The sequence below is a fragment of the Triticum aestivum genome, chromosome 6B (assembly GCF_018294505.1).
Source record: "Triticum aestivum cultivar Chinese Spring chromosome 6B, IWGSC CS RefSeq v2.1, whole genome shotgun sequence".
NCBI lineage: Eukaryota > Viridiplantae > Streptophyta > Magnoliopsida > Poales > Poaceae > Triticum > Triticum aestivum.
The window spans coordinates 138,482,310-138,508,343 of record NC_057810.1 but is presented as its reverse complement, the minus strand read 5'-3'; the positions used below and the strand labels follow the sequence as shown (position 1 = coordinate 138,508,343).

General features: G+C 45.6%; 1 protein-coding gene and 1 long non-coding RNA gene across 2 annotated transcripts; one reads left to right on the top strand and one right to left on the bottom strand.

Moving 5' to 3' along the window:
• Positions 1–3,644: 3,644 nt before the first annotated feature.
• Positions 3,645–7,538, bottom strand: LOC123136183 (uncharacterized). Its single transcript, XM_044555501.1, has 2 exons — positions 7,212–7,538; positions 3,645–5,190 (listed from the first exon to the last, which is right to left on the bottom strand). The coding sequence occupies exon 2, from the start codon at positions 5,053–5,055 to the stop codon at positions 4,021–4,023; it is 1,035 nt and encodes a 344-aa protein (XP_044411436.1). The 5' UTR covers positions 5,056–5,190; positions 7,212–7,538; the 3' UTR covers positions 3,645–4,020.
• Positions 7,539–22,852: 15,314 nt separating this feature from the next.
• On the top strand, positions 22,853–25,540 carry LOC123133775 (uncharacterized). The gene is made up of 3 exons (XR_006465388.1): positions 22,853–22,978; positions 23,062–23,335; positions 25,335–25,540. It is a non-coding gene; the product is annotated as an uncharacterized lncRNA (long non-coding RNA).
• Positions 25,541–26,034: the final 494 nt, after the last annotated feature.

The following is a 26,034-nucleotide window of genomic DNA, read 5'->3' as shown; positions in this document are numbered from 1 at the left end:
CGCAGCCCCTCCCTTTCCCCTATATATAGTGGGGGTTTGGGGCTGCCATACACATGAGAACATCTCCCTCTTGGCGCAGCCCTACCCCTCTCCCTCCTCGTCTCTTGCGGTGCTTGGCGAAGCCCTGCTGGAGTGCCACGCTCCTCCAACACCACCACGCCGTCGTGCTGCTGCTGGACGGAGTCTTCCCCAACCTCTCCCTCTCCCCTTGCTGGATCAAGGCACGGGAGATGTCATCGGGCTGCACGTGTGTTGAACGCGGAGGCGCTGTTGTTCGGCGCTTAGATCGGAATCAACCGCGATCTGAATCGCTACGAGTACGACTCCTTCATCCGCGTTCTTGTAACGCTTCTGCTTAGCGATCTACAAGGGTATGTAGATGAACTCCCCTCTCTCTCATTGCTAGTCTCTCCATAGATAGATCTTGGTGACTCGTAGGAAAATTTTGAATTTCTGCTACGTTCCCCAACAGGACTTGCCCCCCAAGCCAAGTGGGGCGCCCCCCACCCCTAGGGTTTCCAACCCTAGGCGTAGGGGGAGGCCCAAGGGGGGCGCACCAGCCCACCAAGGGCTGGTTCTCCTCCCTCTTCAGCCCATGGGGCCCTCCGGGATAGGTGGCCCCACCTGGTGGACCCCCGGGACCCTTCCGGTGGTCCCGGTACAATACCGGTGACCCCCGAAACTTTTCTGGTGGCCGAAACTGGACTACCTATATATAATTCTTCACCTTCGGACCATTCCAGAACTCCTCGTGACGTCCGGGATCTCATCCGGGACTCCGAACAACTTTCGGGTTACCACATACTAATATCTCTACAACCCTAGCGTCACCGAACCTTAAGTGTGTAGACCCTACGGGTTCGGGAATCATGCCGACATGACCGAGACAGCTCTCCGGCCAATAACCAACAGCGGGATCTGGATACCCATGTTGGCTCCTACATGTTCCACGATGATCTCATTGAATGAACCACGATGTCGAGGATTCAGGTAATCCCGTATACAATTCCCTTTGTCAATCGGTACGTTACTTGCCCGAGATTCGATCGTCGGTATCCCAATACCTCGTTCAATCTCGTTACCGGCAAGTCACTTTACTCGTACCGTAATGCATGATCTCGTGACCAAACAGTTGGTCACATTGAGCTCATTATGATGATGCATTACCGAGTGGGCCCAGAGATACCTCACCGTCATACGGATTGACAAATCCCAGTCTCGATCCGTGTCAACCCAACAGATACTTTCGGGGATACATGTAGTATACCTTTATAGTCACCCAGTTACGTTGTGACGTCTGGTACACCCAAAGCACTCCTACGGCATCCGGGAGTTACAGGATCTCATGGTCTAAGTAAATGATACTTGACATTGGAAAAGCTCTAGCAAACGAACTACACGATCTTGTGCTATGCTTAGGATTGGGTCTTGTCCATCACATCATTCTCCTAATGATGTGATCCCGTTATCAATGACATCCAATGTCCATAGTCAGGAAACCATGACTATCTGTTGATCAACGAGCTAGTCAACTAGAGGCTCACTAGGGACATGTTGTGGTCTATGTATTCACACATGTATTACGATTTCCGGATAACACAATTATAGCATGAACAATAGATAATTATCATGAAGAAGGAAATATAATAATAATCATTTTATTATTGCCTCTAGGGCATATTTCCAACAGTTTTTCAGTTTCACAGCAATGTGAACACCGATATTATTGGATACATCGATCAGATCCCCACTATGTCAGATCGTAGACAAGCTTAGTGTTTCTAGTAGGTGTGGTAGCCGTCTGATGAAGAGTCTTTGAAACAGACTTCATGGCTACATCCACCAACCATTATCTCAACGATAATGTTTCTTGTGTTGCCCAGATGCAAACAAGTTACATAATAAGCAATATCACTATATTGCATATCTTGCAAGCCAAATCATGCAATTGATTTGTTCACCAAGTCTCGGTATATGACAACTTCGGAATATGCAAGAATCAGGGGGAGTATCTTCCTAAATTGTTCCTGTTCAATGCATCATATTATACTCTTTTTCCCTTCATGAGTTTACTATACAGGTTCTCATAAAGATTTTTAATGGGGTAATATCAACATGAGATCATATGTCATACTTTCTGTTTTCCTCACCGGGGTTTTTGGGAAACTATATACAACATATTTATTGTCCTCTGAACTCTACGGCTTTTCTCGTATTGAGTTAAAAGAGACAATAACCATTATATGGTGCATTATTTTCTCCTTATTTTTCCCATTGGGTTTGAAGGAGTTTTGGCAACATATCAAACTCTATACTCCCCATATTTTTCCCACAGGGTTTTTGGAGGAGTCTCTTTCAAGATGATGATGCTACCTAGACAAGCATGGATTAGGGGGGTGTTAAGATTAATTAACATAGTAATTAAGGGATTAATCCCTGCTTGTATTAACCGTTGGAGGTTACTTCTCCAACCGTTGCGTCGGTTCTGTCTGAACCGACACCCCCTTTGTAAACGCTTGTTCCAGTGCTATATATAGCACTTCATCTAATGCAAAGAGATAGTTCGATCATTTGTTCTGTCGATCTCGAACAAGTATAAAATGTAGCCAACAGGAACAAGGAGGATACTACACTAGTAGAGGACGGCCTTTAGTCCCAGTTGGGAAGGGCCTTTAGTTCCGGGTCACCAAATGAGACAAATAAATCGGGACTAAAGGCCCCCACTCAAGATCAAATTGAATGAGTATTTATCAGGATTATCAAAGTAGTGTTGTGGTGCAGCCAACACGAGACTGCACCACGAGAGCCACCCACGTGGCTCGCTGGAAACAGTCAAATTAAGTGTTTCCAACAATGCAGGCCTAGAGATTCTTTGAGTTTCGTGCGGCCCAACCAACCAAATAGGCCGATTTCTTTCCGCACAGGCCTGGTTGAGGGCGATGCGACTAGTCTGGCCATGGGAAGCCCGACTCGGCCCGGCCCGACGCTGCCCCTGGGCCGGGCTCGGGCCTAGTTTTTGAGCCCGAAGGCCGGGCCCGGGCCCGTTATTTTTGTATTTTTCTGAAGGTCAGGCCGGGCCAGCCCGGAGCCCGACGGGCTTTTACGTGTTCGGGCCGGGCTCAGGCCTAGAAACACAGGCCCGATGGCCGGGCCAGGCCCGGGCCTAGGTTTTTTGTGTCAGGCTTGGCTAGGCCCGGCCCGAAGCCCGGCCGGGCCCGAGGTTTGGCCAGGTATAGATGCGACCAACCAAATGCCTCACTGTTGACTTCCTCAAACACCCAGGCCGACGCATTCTCGCTGAGATGACAGACTTGACCAAAACCAAACGACCAGACCCTTCCAAGAAACCCTCCGCCACCCAAGCGCCACTGCTCTCACCGAGTCAATTAACGGCCCCAGGTATTTGATTGGAAACTTAGCAACGCTGCAGCCAAGTGTGTTCGCTACTCTCTCTCCTTAATACTGTAATTCCCTCGGATGAGCACCGCCGAGGTCTTATTGTAGTCGATTTGTAGTCCAGATGCCTCAGAAAAAACGCACCAGTTGCAAGTCTTCCATGATGTGCTTGAGGAATGGCCATGAAAGGGAGTCAAATGCTCGAGAAATATCAAGCTGGCATGAAGACGCATTCTATAGTCATAAACACTTAATTCTGGTCAGCATATTAAAGCGTTGATGTCCAAGCTCCAATGGAACAAAAATCACTAGAATTGTCTCTGTTATTACTAACCATGTAACAATCACCTTTCATACAAGCAAAATCTGAAAGGACGCATTATGACTACGCAAGCAGAGAGACGATGATAGTCACAGGAGTGACGGTCACTAACATGGTAGAACCAATACTCGGAAATTCCCCTTTTCCAGGAATTGCAATCCTAGAAAGCAGAATCCACATACAGCTAGCACACTCTCTCTATATATATAATGAGTAAAGAGAGAAAAGGGTAATGTCAATCCATGAAAACAAGCGGAGCTGGACTAAGCATTGACGATGATGGTCACAGGAGTGGCAGTCAGTCACATGGTAAATCCATCAGACTGGGGCTCGCACCAAACCGGTGTTGGTACGTCAGTCGCTCCTATGTCATCTGGTGCTCGATAGCTGAACCTGGATTCCTCGTTTGGTGTTCGGTAACTGTACCAACTAACCTGGAGGACATGGGGTCGCAACCCTCCCATGTCCCTCCTGTGGTAGCGATCCGCCTCATCCTCGCTCTTCACCAGACGGTCATCAAGAAAATGGATAGTGGGCTCAGACTGAGTGACACATGATATGGAAGAAGCCTGACCTAGGTAAATCATTTCACCCGCTGTGTTCTTGTAGTGGACCCATGTGGCCTGGCCGGCATCGTCAACAGACAGACGGAAAACTTTGATATCAACCGTCCTCTTGCTACAATGAGTCTTCTTCACGGCAAACAGAAGATGTCCTGCTGTGGACTCCACCAGGTACCTCCTCAGCATGGTACCATCCTGAGCTTCATAGAGATCATCCAGCGGTTTGCTCGAGCGTAACTCAACATGATACCTCACCATTCTGAAGGAGGGGCCCTCCGGAACAAGCCTGATGAGATCTTCATTGGACGTGAGGAAGTGGAAGGAGCCCTGATAGAACAAAATGTCCAGCACCCTGTCTGCTGCACTCCCAATCTCGGTCCAGTGATCCTCCTTGAACTCCCACGTCGCTATGGTGTAATCAAGGGATTGGCCAATGTGTACCACGGCAGCCACCGTGTACCCAGCGGTTGAAGGGGGGAGTGAGAGGGCTGCCATCTCAACCCTGGCGCAGCGAGTCACCCCTTGCTTGTCCAGTATCGTCAACGGCAGGTCAATGCGACCTCTCTTCTCTCCATTGCATAGGTTGTATAGAGTGAATTGTGGCTCCGGGTCCTTAGTACTGATGAATACCCATGGCCCCCGTGACCCACACAGCCGCCCACTCTTAAGTGCAGCCGGAAGCCAGATCTTGTGCAGGCACCGAGTCACAGGTTCGAAAAACATCGGAGTGCTGCTTGAAGGAAGGAACATCCACGGCAGTTCTGGCAGCTTCATATCGCAGATGGTCTTGCCCCAGTGCGGGTTGATCCATGAGAGGCGTAGTCTGTCGATTCCACAAGACAGATAATCCTTGACAATCCGCTTTATCAGATCACATGGCAGCTCGCCCCAGCCTTCAGGCTGTGTAGGCTGCACATAAGGAAGGAAACTCGATCAGATGCGTGTAAATAGAAGCAGGTTGAGCACACTACTAAAACTAAAGTAAAAATTCTTTGGGGAGTGGACGTGCAGTGTATGTGCTTGGGATTCAGAATACCATATTGTTTCTTCATCATGGTAAGAGTGAAACAGAGCACGTACTACTCTACTTTCAGAATACTATGCTCGCGTAAACAGACCAAGCAGAGCACTGAAACAGAGATACGTCTAAACAACACGCACACGTGTCTGCTTTCCTGGTTTAGTATAGTAGCACAATGTGACAATAGTAAAACTGACTTGCCTATTTGGTGTCTCCTCTTAGTTTTCAGCACGGGCCACGATTCATAACTCCGATTTAATACTGTGGAAGATGAAGCAACTAAATCGAACTACAGTACTTGCTACATCAGTAATTAGTGGAGTCAACAAATTAATTAGTAGCTCAAACAGGATTAGCTATGATTATTACAGAAAGGAAGATTGTCATATATTGAACTGATGTAAGACCAAAGTAAGCCATTATACTCCTATTACTCCAAGTAACAATATTGTTTTGTAAACTACACCCTCCGTCCCATAATATACGTTTTTTGATACTAGTGTAGTGTCAAAAAACGTCTTACATTATGGAATGGAGGGAGTACTCATTTAATTGGCAGATCACATCCCATTTTAGACTGGTCATAGTGGGGAGTAATTTAGACTAGTAATATGCATGCATGTGTTACTAGTTCCTCTATAGTGCAAAAGAATATAAAGGTATTGTCATAGATGGTCACATTTAGTGTCTTGTAGACTCATTTTCTCTTAGGGTGCATATGTGATGGTATAATGAAAAAAACAATGTCATCTAACTCAAAGCATAAAAATCGCCACCCACAAGAACATTTCCAATGCCCAAAACCCAAATGAAAACATTTCCGTAGAAAATAAATAAGAAGAGGCGGATCAACACCATCTGTATATTCTATAATATGTTATCACCTTGTTTCAGAAGTTTAATTTTTTAAGCACGTGCTCTGGGGAAAAGCAAAATGATACTCCCTCCGTCCGGAAATACTTGTCCTAGGAATGGTTGTAGGACAAGTATTTCCGGACGGAAGGAGTATAATGCAAAATGAAGGCATGTGGAAAAACCAAAGAAGAGCAATCTTTCTCTTAGATTGTGCAATTCACATGGAGTAGTAAGCGAGGAAATCAGGTGGACATCTATATGAAAAGCAGCCAAAACTGTAATACCTTATGTTACTGAGTGCACAATAATAACCTATGAATTGTTCCGATAAATGTTGAATCTATCTCCTACAACTAGAGAATCCGATCTAAACAGGGTTGCATCTATTCAATGAAAAAAAATGCATCCTGCAAGGGTACATCGTAGATCATACAGAAGATAATTGACTGATTGACACAGGAGTACATCCTGTAACCTTGATTTTAACCTGCAAGGGTACATCTTGTGCAGTCTTTGATGTACCTCCATTTAACCTTGATTTTACCATGGTGATTAGTCCCTCAATCAAGTCTAGTGATAGATATTTACCAACGCCGAAGAGAATTGACTGGTTGCATATATAATACAATAAACTCTCAACTAATCTTTTTGACTGAGGCATTAAGTATGATGTGCATGGAATACCAATCACTGCATTGAGCACCCAAGTTTGCATGGAACCCCTACAGCGAAATTGAGAAACAAACCTTGAACTGTCCAGTACCGAAAATGCGCAGAAAGAAAGCTCAACTAAGCACTAAACTGAGAAAAATGGTTGCACTTATCATGTATGGGGATAGTTGCAGCTATTTTAACCAGGCTTTCTTTCCATACAGAAAATGCAATGCTGAAGGTTAAAAAAAAGGAGAATTCACCAAATGCCGCACCAAGCATGACACATCCAATCCCTAAACACGTCGCCGGCACACCAAGTTAATCACGGAAGAAAGGCGCAAATACGGACCCGCAAAAAAAAAAAAAAAGAGAGGGAAGAGCAGGATGTGCACGCATTCACCAAGCCAGCGGGCCACCGGGATGAAGCGGCCACGCCCAAGGCGCAGTCGTAGCGGCGGCACACCTGCAGCAGTCGCCACCAGAAACCTGGACCGCAGACGGCTTGACCAAATCACCTCCCCTCTCGCCATGAGGCAGGGCGGCAAGCGGACTGGGAGCGCCGCGAGGGAGGTGTGGGCCAGGGTCGTGAGGGGCACCGACGACGTGAGGCGGGGCAGGTGGCGGCGCGGGCGAGGTGTGAGGGCGCGGGCGGAGGCGACCCGAGTCGGTCGGGCAGGCGGCGGTGCGGGTGGCGGCACCGCCAGTCGGGCAGGCGAGAGATTGGGGGCTTGCCGGCTTTGGGTGGGGCGGAGCGACGCGCCACGCGGGGCATCGAGACGCTGCGTGAACAAGCGGGGGGCCGTGAACCCAGTCGACGGCCCAGTCAAAATCAGAACGTGAATCCAAAATCGAAGGCCTCAATTGACTTCCAAGATTTGGGCAACACATATCACATGAATGAAGTATTGCAGGCCCATGTAATCAATTATTCACCCCTCAAAAAAATGTAATTAATTATTCAGCGAGATCACATTAGCCCGACACAGACTAGACAGCAATCATCATTACTTGATTAGTGATCCACCTAGACTCAAAAATCGTTTTCCCTGAAAAAAAAACATAGACTAAAAAAAACCTAGACTCAGAAGAAAAAAAAGATCGGTGGTCTGCTACTATGTATGTACTACTACTACTAGTATAACGCCCGTGCGTTGCCACGGGCTCTTCAAAATTTATAATCAGTATCTTTCATTTATCATCCCCTCATATTGGGTGATTATGGAGTGCTCTAATTAGAAACACAACAATCAAATATTAGGAAATTTCATCGAACGAACAACAACGAATAATACGATATCTATCAAACGAATAAAATGAGGTCATATTTTGGTCCGTCATGCACTTCTGTTGAAAAGTGCCTATCCCTTTTAGAATCAACCCACTGTTTGCTCGCACGCAAAAAAAAATACATCTCTAAAGTGGGGAACCGATCGGTGCCAAAAAGAACTCAAACTCCTATCCAATCTCGACTTCGTGCTCTTCCACTTCCATTGATAAAGATGGGATGTCAAGGGTTTCATCATGATGACCTCGAGCAGCCGCCGACATCCCTCCCCACATCTACCCCTACCCCCTGCTGCCGCTTGCACTGTCCTTGCTCCTCGAGGGAGCTAGGGACACAATGTTCTCTAGGATGGGCATGACCAGATCCACGAGGAGGCCACATTCTTCCATGGGAACCCAACCAAGCACACCACCCTCCGCAACCATCCAATCCCAGCCTAACAAAGTCAAGACCCGCCATCTATTCACAAATCAGGCTCGCCGCATCCAGGTTCACTGCAAGTCTGCGACGAGTCTGTAGTCGACATCTTGACTTTGGCTATCCCCACGGAAGAATCATCGGATCCTGCTTACTTTTACCATCACTTCGTCTCTTCCCAAGGCAGCGACACCACCCAGCCAATCACCACCACCGCTTGCGGCTTGCCTACATAAAATCATGAGAAATCTCCACGGCGGTGCTGTAAGATCACCTTGGCGACCTCGACAGTGACCGACTGGTCTAAGATCTAAGCTAGCCGCTCTTTGTAGAAACCAATAGAAGTAGGCATGTGACTCAGATTTGTTCTTTGGTGTGCGTGCGTTTCTTGCTGCCCACCAGCTCTTGTCTACAACTCGCCTATCTTTGTACCAGCTCTTGGTCTACAACTCGCCTATCTCCATGCTCGAGACGACCAAGCTCGATGCGCAAGCCGCATACGTCTGCTAGAGCTATATCCAGGCCCTATGATTTTTGGATCACTGGCACTATGGGTGCCAGGACCGGAGTCGCCCTCATCCACCAAGTGGATCAAGGAGGTCCACCACCTAGACTCTACATCGCAACATTTTGTGTTTTCCTATAAAAAGTAAAGAACCTTCTCTAATAAATGTAAATATAACCTTTTGGTTTTATAGTCTCAACTTTCCTACACTCCAATACCAGAAGGATTTCTTGGTTTTATTTAATGACCTTCTTGAATGTCATTCACTTAGAAAGGTAGTAATACAATCTGTGATATTAAGGCAAACTATTAGTCATATTAAAGTGCAAAAGGCCCTATAGGAGTCAAAGCATGACTTTTATGGTTATACTGTAATTTGCAAGATCTAAGATTTATGCAAGTGTACAATTAGAGAAGAGCCAATTAAATAGATTTTCACATTCAGAATAGTACGATTAGCAGTAGCACTTCAATTTTTTCATGTTTGATCAGCTTGCTAGGTGGTTATCACTAAGCATGTTGGAACGATGAGCATAACCTAACTTAGTTCAGTACGTGTTGCTGCAAATTAGTTCAGTACGTACGAAGCTGTTGCTAACTTCAATGCCTGGCTGTTGCAAGTTTCTAATGAAAAAGTACTTCAGGTCAAAGGTCAGGGAATATACACTTTTGTTATCATGGTTGTTTCCTTATAGTGAACAACTTTGATCACCACTTCAGCAGCTACTATCTATAAGAAGACATTAGCTAAGTAGATACAGGCAAAGAAAGCATGTAGGCAAAACCAGAATTAAAAACATCCTTCTCAATGGAGCTCGTGCAGTTCAGAAGACCCTAATCATCGATGAGGGACCCCTCCGATGGTAGCATGGCGTGACAATTGCCGTCAATGACGACACCCAAAGTACCTTGCACAATCCATCGATCCAGTTCGGAACAATCAAGCACGTACCTTGCAAAGTGATGTGGATCTGAAGCAGACGTGGGAAGGTAAAGGCTCAGGTGAGGTGGAATGAGACGTTGATATAGACGTGCACGCATGAGAATAAGGCGGTGCCCAGGATGGATCTCCATCGGAGGAGGCCGGATCCGCTGGGGAGGAGGTCGCTGTAGTACCTGCCATCTGTGCGATGGATCACGGGGCTGGCAGGCAGGGGGAGGGGATAGGAGGGAGCGGGTGGGCTAGAGCGCAGATGGCGGGTGCCCCCGACGACGGCTGGGAAGGATGGTGGAGGAGGTGGATGAGGATGGCGGCGGCAGCGTCTGCGGTTGCGCCTCGTCCGCAGCCGTGCTGGTGGTGGTCGATGCGAGAGCCGGATGGCGTCGGCCAGAATCAGGCAGGGGCGACAAAGATTTAGAGGAGAGAGAGAATGGAGGCGATGATCGATGGGAGGAAGGGCCACCGGCGATTGGGGTGGCCTCAGATCCGCCCTCCATGGCCGCCTATTTCATGGAACGAACACCCGTGCTCACCGTCGGGCTCGCCTTCGACCGCTGCCTCGCCGACATTCACGACGTAGAGCCCCTTCCTCCGATCCCATTTGCCAGGGAGGCAGCGCCATCCTTCATCGCAGAGAACGATTCCACACTGAGATCCCAACCAGATCGTGATTGCGCCTCCCCAAACCGCAGCGGCACATCCCACTCCATCAACGACCAACCTATATGAGGCGGAGGGTCAGTGTAGGACGCGAGCGCCGTCACCATGGACGTGGGGGACGCCGTAGGTGGGAAGGAGGCGGCGACGGCGTCTGTGTCAGGAAGATCGCACGGCGGCGGCGGTGTTTACTCGAGGGGATCGAGAGAAGCTGTGTTTGGTGCCGGGTGGGTTCTTTGGTGCGTGCGTGGGGCTGGAGATTGTGATAGGTGATCAGGTGAGGGCGTGCCATACCTGGATCGATAGCCTTACCATACCTGGTGGTAATTTAAATTTATTACCATATTTGATATTTCCCGAGTTATGGCCTTACCATACCTGGATTGATAGCCTTTGGGGTAATTTAAATTTATTACCATATAATTACCATATTCAAAATTTCCTGAGTTATGACCTTACCATACTTGGATTGATTTATTACTATACGTGGATTAATTATGATTTATTACTATATGATTTATTACTATACGTGGATAGCCTTACCATACCTGGTGGTAATTTAAATTTATTACCATATTCGATATTTCCCGAGTTATGGCCTTACCATACCTGGATTGATAGCCTTTGGGGTAATTTAAATTTATTATCATATAATTACCATATTCAAAATTTCCTGAGTTATGACATTACCATACTTGGATTGATTTATTACTATACGTGTATTAATTATGATTTATTACTATATGATTTATTACTATACGTGGATAGCCTTACCATACCTGGTGGTAATTTAAATTTATTACCATATTCGATATTTCCCGAGTTATGGCCTTACCATACCTGGATTGATAGCCTTTGGGGTAATTTAAATTTATTACCATATAATTACCATATTCAAAATTTCCTGAGTTATGACCTTACCATACCTGGATTGATTTATTACTATACGTGGATTAATTATGATTGATTACCATAAATACGTTGGGTATTGCCGGTCAGACGAGAAAAGAGAAAAACCGGTGGGAGGGGCTGGTGGGAGGTGGGACGAAGAAAAAACGGTTGAAAATAAACCGGTTGAAAATAAACCAGTTGAAAGTGGGGGGGACTATTCAACCAATTCGTCCATTAGGAGTAGAGATAAGAAATACGGGACACAGCAGCGGGCATCTAGATGGCGGCAGGCATATATAGAAAGACAACATCAAATGTAACGTCAACAGATCAAAAATAGACGGATCCAACAGATCGCCTCGAATCAACAAAAAACAAAAAGGGGCAGAATAAGATGGTACACGTACGATGCTCACACATGTTCAGACTCCCTCCCTACGATGAGACAACTAAATAGAGCTACTAGAGTCTCCATAGATGCCCATGCAAGCATCACGAAAAGTGTTGATGACGAATTAAGAAAACAATTTTCTAACTAGTTGCATGCTTGCATCAGTAATCAAAAAATGATGTCAACAAGGTAACAAATTAATTACTGTAGTTGCTAAAAGTGAGATTAGCTAAAAAATGTGGCCTAGTTGTGAGTCTCTTGTTTGCTCTGTCTAATGCGAAGCAGATTTAGCCACATTCGGCTACGATTTTGAAATCATCGATGCTGAGTAAATTTCGTACGTGTCAAAAACTAAAGGAGCACTTGCACAAATATGATGACCCAAGGTGCATCTATCGGTGCATGATTCATCAAAAATGGATCATCAGTAAAATTAACTGACATAAGACCAAATTAAACATGAGCATCTTCAGTAACAACTAGAGTAATATACTCCTAGCTACTACCTATTGTTTTTCCAACGGCATTCTGCTCATTTAATCGGCAAATCACGTACTACATCCCACTTTAGGTTGGGTGCCCGGATCTATCTATCACGCATAGCAATCCGGTGCAGTCCCGGATTCTAACAAACCTTGGCAACAAGACATGTCGCACGAATCACGGTCCCAAGTGTATGTGTAATACGTAGAAAGTTAAGCAGCGGGACCACCATTAACACACAATGTGCCAGCCAGCCAGCAACTAGCAATCCGCGTAATAAGAAGCAATGTGTCACCAATCATATCAACCGTAACGTCACTAGTAGAAAAACACCTAATAGTCCCGGTTCGTCAGGGCCTTTAGTCCCGGTTCATGAACCAGGACTAATGGGCCGTTACTAATACCTCCATCCATTAGTCCCGGTTCAAACAAGAACCGGGACTAACATGCCTCCACGTGGCTCTGTGCGCCGAGCCCAGTCAAGGGGCCTTTGGTCCCGGTTGGTGGCACCAACCGGGACCAAAAAGCATCCACGCGTCAGCATTCCATTGGTTGGGGTTTTTGTTATTTTTTTGAAAGGAGGGGGGGGGGGGATTGGGGGTTTTGGGGGGTTAATTTATGTGTTTCATATATTGTGTTAGCTAGCTAATTAATAGAGAGAAGTGTCCTCTTTTATGTTCGTGCTTGATCGAATCTACGTACTATATATACATAAGTGATCGAGAGAACCATTCAGTACAGAAGTTCATGCATACCGAGAGAAGTGATCGATCGACCTCTCTCCTTCTCCGAGAGATTGGTCGAACAACAAGTATCTGACGCTACTGGCTACATACATGCATGTACAATATGTATAAGATCTCTTATAATTACAATCCCCTAGCAATTGAAATCAATTTCCACATGGTATTCTCCGGCTTTATTGATGACGTGGTCAAGAAAGAATCCCGCCAATTCCTCTTGAATTGCTTTCATGCGATCTGGTTCTAGGAGTTCATTCCGCATCTGCCACGTCTAATTTGAAGAAGGGGGTTAATTAATACATATATATGAATGAAACTCAACAGAAATGATGGTGTAATAAAATGAAATTGTGAATATTATTGCTTACGCACTTCATATTGTCTTTGAGAGTAGCCCCGCTTGTTTTTCAAAGTCGCGTTGTGGATGAACTCGCACACGTAGTATCCACAGAAATCATTCCCTTCTTCCTGCCACAAGCACTTTACGAGAAATAGAGGTCAATCAAACTGATAATGAAGCATTATAAATGGCATTGATGAAAGTATAGCTATAGAATCAACGGGAGATGCGCGCAACTAGCTAGCCATTAGTACTTACTTTCGGGTATGTATATCGCAGCTCCTTCGGCAGTCCCGGAGCTTCTGCGGTGAACTGTTTCCAAACCCTGCAAGACAAAGAAAATAATTATTATTACTTGAGATATCAGGAAATGAACAAAAAGTTGCCGATATGGTGCGATAATGATCGATTGAACTTACTTGCTGAGCATTTCAGTCATGTCCGCATAGGATTTGGGATCTTTCCGTCTCGAGTCTAAGACGGTTACTAGTCCACGCTCAAGCTTAATCTCCAGAAGAATATAGTGGTACCTGCGCACGCATGCATAACTCATCAATTACATTACTATAACCTCGCTCGAGTAATAAGGGAAACCGAATATGCACACGACAGTAACACTCACTTGCCGTTGTAAGGAAAGAGTATGGTATCTTTGTTTTGATTTTTTATCAATGATTGTAGCACGTTGTCCTCGGCCTCTTTGATGTCCTTTTTAACCAGAAATTCATCTATGATATTTGTGTTAATGAACCCAATATCATAAATTTCTTGTTTTTTGCACTCGACGATCTTCAATCTGCATAATATATTGAGGATAATTAATTATAAATACATGAAATGAAAGAGCCGAGCTATATATAGAGACTTAATGACAGAAATAGTACTTACAGACAGTAGCAAAAGACCATTAGTTTATCGAGGGCCTTTTGATTGAAGAACGCGAAGAACTCATCAAATGGAACAGTCAACAGATCATTTGCAACGAGATCGTGCTCCTCTTTAATATGCAGATACAAAGCATTCTTACCCTCAGACTCTCTGCAGGTTTCCATGTACCAATTATGGAATCTTCGCATCATTGTTGTCAGAGATTTTTCATCTTTGACGAGAGGCTTCCCGTACTCGTATCTGTGTTCGTCCACCTCCAAGAAATCAGGAAGTGCATCGTCAGGCAGGTAATCGTCAAGATTGCCATAACCGGCCACCGTCCCCGGAGCATTAGACACATTGAGCGGGGGGCACGATTGCTGTGCTTGTTCGCCGAGCTGGGCAATTTTTTCCCCTTTGCTCGTTCTTTTGACCTTTTAGCACTGACAGTAGTTCCCGACCGCTGGGCTTGGAGATATGTCTGTTCAGTAATGCGCTCATAGTTGGTTCTCGGCGGAGACTTTGGTGGTTTCCTCAGGGCATCGATAGTGCGCTTTGCTTTCACCGGATCTACCTTCTCCTCCGGAGGTGGATGTCTCTTTGCTTTCACCCCTTCAAAGAACTCCTTCACGTGGGTCCGCACAATCGTATCGTTTCCTCCTCGGACCTCTCGTACGGTAACTTCTCTAGAGGCTTGAGAGATGATGGACCGTATTTGTATTGCCTCCCGCCTCTGGTTGTGCTACTAGACGCCGGAGCAGACGGAGCGGCTGCGGCGTCTGTCTTCTTTCGTGCTTGCTTACGAGGCGGAGGAGAAGGAGTACGACGCGCCGGAGCAGCCGGGGCGGCAGTGGGTCTCTTCCTCCCTTGCTGGCGAGGCGGAGAAGGAGGATGCTGCTGGCTGCTCGGGAGCGCCGGCGCAGGCGGAGAAGGAGGCGGAGTGCCGCCATGCGCCAGTGTAGGAGGCGGAGTGCCGCCACGCGTGCCCTGATCGTCACTCGCCGGAGGAGGAGGCGGTGGAGGAGGCGGAGTGCCCTGACTCGCCGGAGCAGGAGGAGGAGGCGGAGGCGTCCAGTTCAGAAGGTTGATGAGCTCCTTCTTCCATAGGCATGGAGTCTTCAGAGCAGAACCCAGCCTAGTCTCCCCTTCACCGGTAGGGTGGTCAAGCACGAGGTCCTCAAATCCCTCCGTTATTTCATCCACCATCACCTTAGCATATCCTTTTGGAATCGGCTGGCAGTGATAAGTTGTGCCGGGTCCACTAGGATAAACTTGGCCAACAGCCGCCTTGACCTTCAAATTCATCCATCGCGCCATCATGTGGCAATTTTGAGACTCCGTGATACCATCCACGGGATAGCTGGCAGGAGCCGTCAAGACATGCTCCGGCTGAAGCAGCTTGGTGGAAGCCACGCTGCTTCTCCGCTGAGATGGCGGGGTAGCTTCGGGGGAAGCTTCGGCAGGTCGTTTGCTGCGATCTGCTGCTTCTCGTTCCTCTTCTCGATCCTCTAGCCCCATTACCCTTTCGTGCAGCGCCTGCAGTTGGTCCTGCTCCAGTTTCTTCCTCCTCTCGTGGGTTTTGTAACCCCCTGCGTCCGGAAAACCAACCTTCCACGGAATGGAGCCTGGCGTGCCTCGTGTCCGTCCAGGGTGCTCAGGATTCCCAAGGGCCATTGTGAGCTCGTCCTTCTCCCTGTTTGGAAGGAACGTCCCTCGCTGCGCTGCATCGATATAGTGTCGAAGGTTCTTGACTGGTATTTCCAGTTGCTCGTCCGTCCACTGGCAAAACCCTGTTACAGGGTCCAAGGTTCCGCCAGACCCGAAGAACCAAGTCCGGCAACGGTCTGGCCATCTCATTGTCTCTGGTTCGATCCCTTTTTCAAGCAGATCATTCTCAGCCTTGGACCACTTAGGCCGGGCTTGCAGGTAGCCACCTGACCCCGTGCGATGGTGAAGCGTCTTCTTCGCAGCATTTTTCTTGTTTGTCTCCGACATCTTCTTACTCTTTTCGATGTCTTGTGGGCCACAAATGCGGGCCAGTGATCTTTGATCTTCTCATATTTGCCGATGAATTCTGGTGTCTTTTTATTTTTGACAAACTGGTTCAGCTCTTTCCTCCACCTCCTCATTAGGGTTGCCATCTTCTTAAGAGCACAAGACTTGATTAATTCCTCTTTAACTGGCTTCTCCGGATCCTCCTCTGGCGGTAGGGTGAAATTTGCCTTCAGCTCAGTCCAAAGATATTCTTTCTGCATATCATTGACATAAGACACCTCAGGGTCTTCCTCCTTAGGCTTATACCATTGCTGGATGCTGATCGGGATCTTCTCCCTAACAAGAACCCCGCACTGAGAAGAAAATGCCTTCCTTGTCCGGATGGGTTCAATCGGTTCGCCGTCGGGCGCGATTTCTATGATCTCAAACTTTTCATCCGAGCTCAACTTTTTCTTCGGGCCTCGTCTCCTTACCGAAGTTGTGCTCGATCCGGAGGGCTAGAAACTATAAGAAAGAAAGACAAGAGTAATTAATATGTGTACATATACCAAAACAATGGAAGCATCAATTAACTAGTCAGCACGGGCTTAACTAATATATATATACCTGGCCGGGCTCGGTTCAGTCACCGGAGTAGTCAGCACGGTCTCCTTCTTGTTCCTCCATTGTGTCACCGGAGCCATCATGAACATAGTCCTGTTCTTGTACCGGCATTAATGGGCCGAAGCCATCATGAACATAGCCCTCTTCTTCACCCCGTTCTTCCAGCTGACCAACAACGGTGTCGAGGAGAAATGACGCAACTTCATCCCTTCCATTTGCGATTATGTCCCTCAATATCGCTTCTGTTTCTTCGTCTCGGCAGTGATCCATAGTTTCTGCAAATATTTACAACATGTTTATATATGATACAGATGGATATATATATCAGCTGGCTAGTTCTACGTTTGCCACTAATATATATATATATATATATATATATATATATATATATATATATATATATACTAATCACAATAAGGAATCATGTTAGTGGCCTCGACGCTGCTTCTCTAGGGTTTGGGGTCGCCTCGACACAACAACGCTTCGAGAGAGTTAATTTGTCGGGTAGGGGCGCGGCGGGAGGGGGTAGGAGACCAACATCGTTTTCTCTCTAGGGTTTGGGTGTCCTCGAGAGTTTTGGTCGAGCGAGAGGGCCGAGGGGGGGGGGGTATTTATATCGACTGCCCCTCATGTCGAAGTTATCTCGAGGGGGTTATATCGACAACGACGCGACAACGACGAGAAAGAAAAATAATTAAGGAAAAGGAAGAAAAGAGGAAGAAGGAAGAAGGAAGAAGAAGAAAAAAAAAGAGGAGAAGAAGAAAGGAATATAGGAGAAGAAGAAAAAATAGAAATTTTTTTCTATTTTTTCTTCTTCTCCTCTATTCCTTTCTTCTTCTCCTCTTCTTTTTCTTCTTTTTTCCTCTTCTTATTTATTTCTCCTCTTCTTCCTCTACTCTTCTTCATCTTCTTATTTTCCTTTTTCCTCTCATTCTTTTTCTTCTTCTTTCTTCCTTCTTCCTTCTTCCTCTTTTCTTCCTTTTCCTTATTTTACTTTAAATTTCTCCTCTACACTAACCTAAAATGCACTAACCTAAAATCGATATGTACTAACAACTTAAAAAAATAATACATATATGAAAAAATGCATATATGAAAAAAAACATCATCATATCATCAACAGAAAAAATAGTATTTTTTCTAAAAATCTATCTTTTGCATATATACATCAACATATATATACACTAACCTAAAATGCAGAAAAATGCTATCGGAGAGGGGGTATATCGACCCCCCTCATGTATCCACATACATACATCTATACATACATATATACTTACATATATGTATGAATTTTTGCAGATATAAAGTTTTGCATATATAAAGTTTTTCTAAAATCTAACTTTTGCATATATGAACATATATACACAGAGAACATATACATATATACACAGAGAACATATACATAAAATGCACAAAAAAATAAGAGGAAAGGGCGCCCGCGGCCGGAGCGAAGGCGGCGGCGTGTGGTCGGGGTGACGGCGACGGGGTCGGGGAAGGGGCGGCGCGCGCGGCGACGGCGATGGGGTCGGGGAATGGGTGGCGCACGCGGCGACGGCGACGGGGTCGGGGCAGGGGCGGCGCGCGCGGCGACGGCGACGGGGTCAGGGCCGGCAGGGGCGGCGGGCGCGGCAACGGTGTCGGGGCAGTGGCTCGACGATGGCGACGGCGAGGTGGACCAGCCTGACAGCGTCGGGGCAGGGCTCAGCGACGACGGCGACGAGGAGCAGAAGGCGTCGGGGCGAGAAAAAACAGATGGATTTTGACGAAAACTGCTAAGTGTTGTATATATACGAAGGGCATTGGTCCCGGTTCGTGAATCCAACCGGGACTAATGCCCCCTTTAGTCCCAGTTGGTGCCACCAACCGGGACCAAAGGCCTCTTTTTCGGCAGCCCAAAGGGCGGGAACCGGCGGCCTTTGGTCCCGATTGGTGGCACCAACCGGGACTAATGCCCCCCCTTTAGTCCCGGTTGGTGGCACCAACCAGGATCAAAGGCCTCTGTGCTGCCCGCCTTAGGGCCAAAGTTTAGTCCCACCTCGCTAGTCGAGAGGGGCGCGCAGTGGTTTATAAGCCCCACTGCCGCACCCCTCTCGAGCTCCTCTCCACCGCAGGCTTTCGGGCCTACTTGCTATTGCTTTGCTTGATGGGCCTTCTGGGCCTACTGCGGGCCTGAATCCTGGCCCACAGTAGGGTTTCTAGTCGTATTCAGGCCGTGGGGGCCCAGTAGGAGGCATTTTTTTGTTTTTTTCTCTACTTATTGTTGCTATATTTATTTATTTTCAAGTTTTTTTCTTTTGTTTTCTGCATTATTTATTTTCTTTTGTTTTTTGCTTTATTTTTTAATTGTTTTTGCTTTTAGTTTTAGGAAAATTATAAACTTTCTTTTAGTGCCATTAGTTTTCAAATTTGAAAACACTTTTTTTGTTTTTTTGTTTTCTTTTTTGCTTTATTTATTTTATTTTGTTTCTACTTACAACAAAATACTTATTGTTGTTTTTTTCTTTTGTTTTCTGCATTATTTATTTTCTTTTGTTTTTGCTTTATTTTTTAATTGTTTTTGCTTTTAGTTTTAGGAAAATTATAAACTTTTTGTTAGTGCCATTAAACATTTCAACCCTGGTATTATAGGAGCATACCACATCACCTTCGCAGGAACCCTCTTTCTGGGGGGCTCGCCGTCAACATCACCAGGGTCATCTCGTCTGATCTTATACCGTAATGCACCGCATACCGGGCATGCGTTCAGATCCTTGTACGCACCGCGGAAGAGGATGCAGTCATTAGGGCATGCATGTATCTTCTGCACCTCCAATCCTAGAGGGCATACGACCTTCTTTGCTGCGTATGTACTGTCGGGCAATTCGTTATCCTTTGGAAGCTTCTTCTTCAATATTTTCAGTAGCTTCTCAAATCCTTTGTCAGGCACAACATTCTCTGCCTTCCACTGCAGCAATTCCAGTACGGTACCGAGCTTTGTGTTGCCATCTTCGCAATTGGGGTACAACCCTTTTTTGTGGTCCTCTAACATGCGATCGAACTTCAGCTTCTCCTTTTGACTTTCGCATTGCGTCCTTGCATCGACAATGACCCGACGGAGATCATCATCATCGGGCACATCGTCTGGTTCCTCTTGATCTTCAGCAGCTTCGCCCGTTGCAGCATCATCGTGCACATCGTCTGGTTCCTCTTGATCTTCAGTAGCATCACCGTATTCAGGGGGCACATAGTTGTCATCGTACTCTTTTTCTTCGCCGTCTTCCATCATAACCCCTATTTCTCCGTGCCTCGTCCAAACATTATAGTGTGGCATGAAACCCTTGTAAAGCAGGTGGGTGTGGAGGATTTTCCGGTCAGAGTAAGACTTCGTATTCCCACATATAGGGCATGGACAACACATAAAATCATTCTGCTTGTTTGCCTCAGCCACTTCGAGAAAATCATGCACGCCCTTAATGTACTTGGAGGTGTGTCTTGAACCGTACATCCATTGCCGGTTCATCTGCGTGCATTATATATAATTAAGTGTGTCAAAAATCATTACAGAACATCATGAATAGATAATTAAGTGACCAAATTAATAGAAGTTCATCATCACATTAAAACCAAAGTACATACATAGTTCTCATCTAACAACATAAAGCTCCGCAGAGCATCTAAACCATACACTGAAACTATGTAAAACATTTCAATGTGAAAACAAATGCGATCATAATCGCAACCAATGTAACAACTGATCCAACGGCATAATGATACCAAGCCTCGGTATGAATGGCATATTTTCTAATCTTTCTAATCTTCAAGCGCATTGCATCCATCTTGATCTTGTGATCATCGACGACATCCGCAACATGCAACTCCAATATCATCTTCTCCTTCTCAATTTTTCTAATTTTTTCCTTCAACAAATTGTTTTCTTGTTCAACTAAATCTAACCTCTCGACAATAGGGTCGGTTGGAATTTCCAGTTCAACAACCTCCTAGATAAATAAAATCTATGTCACGTTGGTCGGCATAATTGTCATAAACAATAAATGAACCAATAGTTATGAAAAGATAATATATACCACATCTGAATCATAGACAGGACGAGGGTCGACGGGGGCGGATACCAAAACCATCGCACTATATAAGATGCAATAATAAAAGTAAGAAAATTATACAAATATCTATATAAATATACAAGTAAAATTTTTTTTCCTCTCAGAAAGAAGATAAGAACAAGAGGCTCACCACGGTGGTGCCGGCGACGAGATCGGCCCGGGCGATCGACGGTGGTGAAGACGGGGACGGGACGTGACGGACTGCTAAACCTAGACAAATATTGAGGAAAATGGAGCTTGGAGGTCGAGCTTGGAGAGGAGAAAGCTTAAGTAGTGTGGCTCGGGCATTCCATCGAACACCTCGTGTGCATAGGAGGTGAGCTAGAGCACCACAAAGCTCTCCTCTCGCCGGCCACGAAAAACAGAGCACTGGGAGTGCTCTGCTCGCGGGCGAGGGGTAGATATAGGCAAATAATTGGTCCCGGTTCGTGCCACGAACCGGGACTAAAGGGCAGCCTTTGGTCCCGGTTCATTCCACCAACCGGGACCAATGGTGGTGGGCCAGGAGCGAGGCGCATTGGTCCGGTTCGTCCCACCAACCGGAACCAATAGGTCCAGCCGAACGGGGACCAATGACCCACGTGGCCCGGCCGGCCCCCGGGGCTCACGAACCGGGTCCAATGCCACCATTGGTCCCAGTTCTGAATTGAACCGGGACTAATGGGCTGACCCGGCCTAGACCATTGCCCCCTTTTCTACTAGTGCGTCAACAGATTAAAAAGTAGAGTAATCCAATAGATCGGGCTGGATGAACAAAAAGCAAAGCAACCAAATGGCCAGAAAAGCGAGCTGATGCTCTTGTCGTACGCACGTCACGTACCATGGGCGCGCCCTGCATAGCCGCGGATGGAGGAACCGCTTCCATGTCTATCTGCCTCCTCGCGCGTGCTTCTTGATGATTAGCGTCCTTATCTGCCGCAAAAACAACATTAGTAAATGGAACACCAGTCGATATGATCCATCTGGTATTAGCAAGTACTCCCTCCGTCCGAAAATACTCCTCGGAGGGGATGTATCTAAACATATTTTAGTTCTAGATACATCCATTTTTATCAATTTATCCGACAAATATTTTGGGACGGAGGGAGTAGTAAACAGAATCGGGACACATGATAAGACCGCCGCAACACCTGATTCATCATCGATTAACTAAATAAAATCCACAAAAGTAAATGAAACGCGGCGAAAAACACATTGGTTTTGCAACCAGATCAAAGCCATCTAGGCCTGCCATGGTGTCGCGGTACGAATTGATCCGCGCTCGCTGCTGCACGGCATGCGCCTCCCTGTCCTCTCCACGCGATCAAAAGAGTGCACACGCGGATCAAAAAACGGATCTACCTCAGAAAACACCCAGGGCCGGCCCTGGGGGGGGGGGGGGGGGGGGGGGGGGCGGCCGCCCCGGGCCCCCAAAAACCAGGCGCCCCCCCGAGGTATGCATGTAGTAGGAGGGCGCCAGAAGTAGGAGGCCCGATCGGCAAAAAAAGAGAAAGAAACGAGGCCCAATCGGCAACAGCGATGTCCGATCCTAGCGGCCAGCGATCGCGAGATCGTTCCCATGAAACAGCGAGAGATCCTCTGGAAAAAAAGAAAGATAGCGAATTAAAGAGCAATCAGCGCCTGGACGTGATTCCCTTCCTGTTACGTTCGACGCCTTTCTTCCATCACGAAGAGTTCCCAGGTCCCAGCCCTACGCCCCTACCCGCTAGCCGCCGACGCTGTGCACGCACAGACGCACTCCGACCTCGCCGTCCCCTGGTAATTTCCTTTCTAATTTGATTATGTTGGTCGTTGTTTTCAGTTTTGGGGCCTCCATCTTCACCCCAGGGCCTGCTTCACCCTCCTTTGGTCTTTTCTCAATTGCTCTCCTCTCGGCAATCTGCAGACTCTAGACAGGTACAGACTACTGAAGTTTGATCGTCAGGATTCTGGACATTAGGTATTGAGGTATATTATTCATACAAAAAATTCTTTGGACTTTGGTTTACAGCTAGCACCGTTCAACAATTGATTCAATATTATTTTTTCAGCATTGTGTTTGTTCTCATGGCGCCCAGCAAGAGGAACTATCCATCGGGTAGCCACAAAAGGAAAAAAAAGGAGAAAGAGAATAAACTTATAAAGTCACAGCGCGGAGGTATTCGCAATTTTTTCATGCCAAGTGATATTGGTGCCTGTATTACTCCGCCGGACCCAGCTGATGCGTTGGCGATTGTTGCCATTGTGGAAGAGCAACAAACAAATGAAAACTCGGACTCTAATCAGCAAGAAGAAAATATCAACTCCAACATCGGCGATGACAATGTAAGTGGCTCCGAGAATGTAAGTAATTCGTCGGATGCACATGCCCAATCTGCTAGTGTTGATGAACAACCAGTTTATACTGCCGATATTTATGATCCAAAAAACTGGGATAATCTTGATAATAAAGCAAGAGATATCTTAGTTGAGAAAGGGCCTATCAGAGAGGAAAAAATGGAATACCATGTAGATGAAACAGGAAGACATTTTTCGTATGCTCATTATCATAGAAAATTAAGCAATGGAGAGGAACATGATAGGAAATGGCTAGTTTATTCAAAAAATGTCAATAAAGTTTTTTGTTTCTGTTGTAAGATCTTCAAGTCTAGCACCAACAGGAGTCAGAGTTCCTTAGCACATGATGGACTAGGACATTGGAGGCATATTAGTGAGAAGCTCAAAGAACATGAAAATAGCATTGAGCATATTAATAACATGAACAAGTGGAATGAATTGAGAGTTAGACTGAGAAAACAGGAAACTATTGATAAGGATTTGCAACATCAAATAACAAAGGAGAAAGAACGTGTCAGGCAAGTTCTGTTAAGAATAATAGCAGTTGTGAAATATCTTGGTAAACGCAACTTGGCTTTTCGTGGAAGTAGTGAGCAGCTTTACAAGGATGATAATGGTAATTTCTTAGCTTGCATTGAGATGATTGCAGAATTTGATATGGTAATGCAAGATCACCTTAGACGTGTTGAGAACAAGGAAACCCATTATCACTATCTCAGTCATAAAATACAAAATGAGCTGATATCTCTTTTGGCTTCTGACATCACATGTTCTATCATAAAGGTTGTTAAAGAGGCCAAGTATTTCTCTGTTATCCTAGATTGTACCCCTGATGTTAGTCATCAAGAACAAATGACCTTTTTAGTTCGATGTGTTAATCTGTCTGATGGCAAAATAAAAATTGAGGAGTACTTTCTGGGGTTCTTGAAAGTGGATGACACTTCTGGCTTAGGGATTTTCAAAGTACTGCTTGATTCTGTTGAGTCTTTTGGCCTAAATATTCAAGATATAAGGGGTCAAGGATATGATAACGGTTCTAATATGAAAGGAAAATACCGAGGGGTACAATCTAGGTTACTTGATATGAATCCAAGAGCATTATATATGCCATGTGCTTGTCATAGCCTAAATCTCACTCTCTGTGATATGGCAAAATCATGTGAGAAAGCTGTTTCATTTTTTGGAATTGTTCAACGCATATATGTATTATTTGCTGGCTCTACAAAAAGGTGGAATGTTTTGCTTAAACATGTTCCTAGTTTGACCGTGAAATCATTGTCCAATACTCGTTGGGAGAGTAGAATCAAAAGTGTTACAGCAATAAGATATCAAGCCGCTGAGTTAAGGTCAGCTTTGTCTGAGTTACGTCATGCTTCTGACACTGATCCTAAAGATAAAAGTGATGCCAAAAATTTATTTGATGCACTTGGTCGCTTTGAGTTTATAGTTGGTATGATTATCTGGCATGATGTTCTATTTGCTGTAAATAAAGTTAGCAAGATGTTGCAATCGTCAACCATGTGCATTGACTCCGCTTTGAAGCAAATAAAAGGTATAACAAAATATTTTGAGAAGTACAGAGATGAGGGGTTTTCTTCAAGTCTGACCATCGCTAAAGGTATTGCAACTGAAATGGGAATAGAGCCATTGTTTCCAGTGAAACGTCATGCTAAGAGGAAGAAACAGTATGATGAAAGTGATTGTCAAGAAGAAATCTTGGAAGCTGAGAAGGCTTTCCAAGTTAAATATTTTAATGTTTTGGTTGATATGGCGATCACTTCTTTGAATGATAGATTTAAAGAACTCATGGTCTTTAAAGATATATTCGGATTTTTATTGAGCTCGGGCACTCTCACGTCATTAAGTGACAATGAACTTGAAGAATGTTGCACAAAATTTGCAGAAACTTTCTCTCTTAATGGTTCATCTGATGTTGAGGTATACGATCTTATTTCTGAATTGAAGATTATGAGATTCACTTTGCCAGATGGCGCAATGTCTGCTATGGAGATTTTCAGGCATGTCAGAGAAGTTGATTGTTACCCCAATATATCCATTGCCTATCGCATCTTATTTACTGTGCCTGTGACGGTCGCATCGGCCGAGAGAAGCTTTTCAAAGTTGAAATTATTGAAGAATTATTTGAGGTCAACCATGACTCAAGAGAGGTTAAATGGTTTGGCCACATTATGCATCGAGAAGAAATTATTGGATGAGATTGACATCGACCCTATCATAAGTGACTTTGCATCGAGGAATGTTAGAAGAAAATTTTAAGGTATTATGTATATTTTTTGGATACACATACAGATTTTGGATTTAATTGTTACTACTACTACTACTACTACTAATAATAATAATAATAATAATAATAATAATAATAATAATAATAATGGCTTGTATATTAGGGCCCCCCAATTTTTAGTTCGCCCCGGGCCCCCGAAATCTCAGGACCGGCCCTGAAAACACCAGGAACGCAAGGAACCCTCGGAGGAGAATGCATCACCCAGGATCATCCAAAGTACGGGCCAAAAACGGTGCGCGAAGCAGATGCTCGAGCAGCAGCAGCTGGAGCGGAAAAGGGTAGAAGATCCATGGAATCACGCAGCGAAAGTGGAAGAGACGGAGAAGGAGACGCCCCACACTTTCAACCAAACCAAAGCAGCTTTAGCCTGCCATGTTATCAC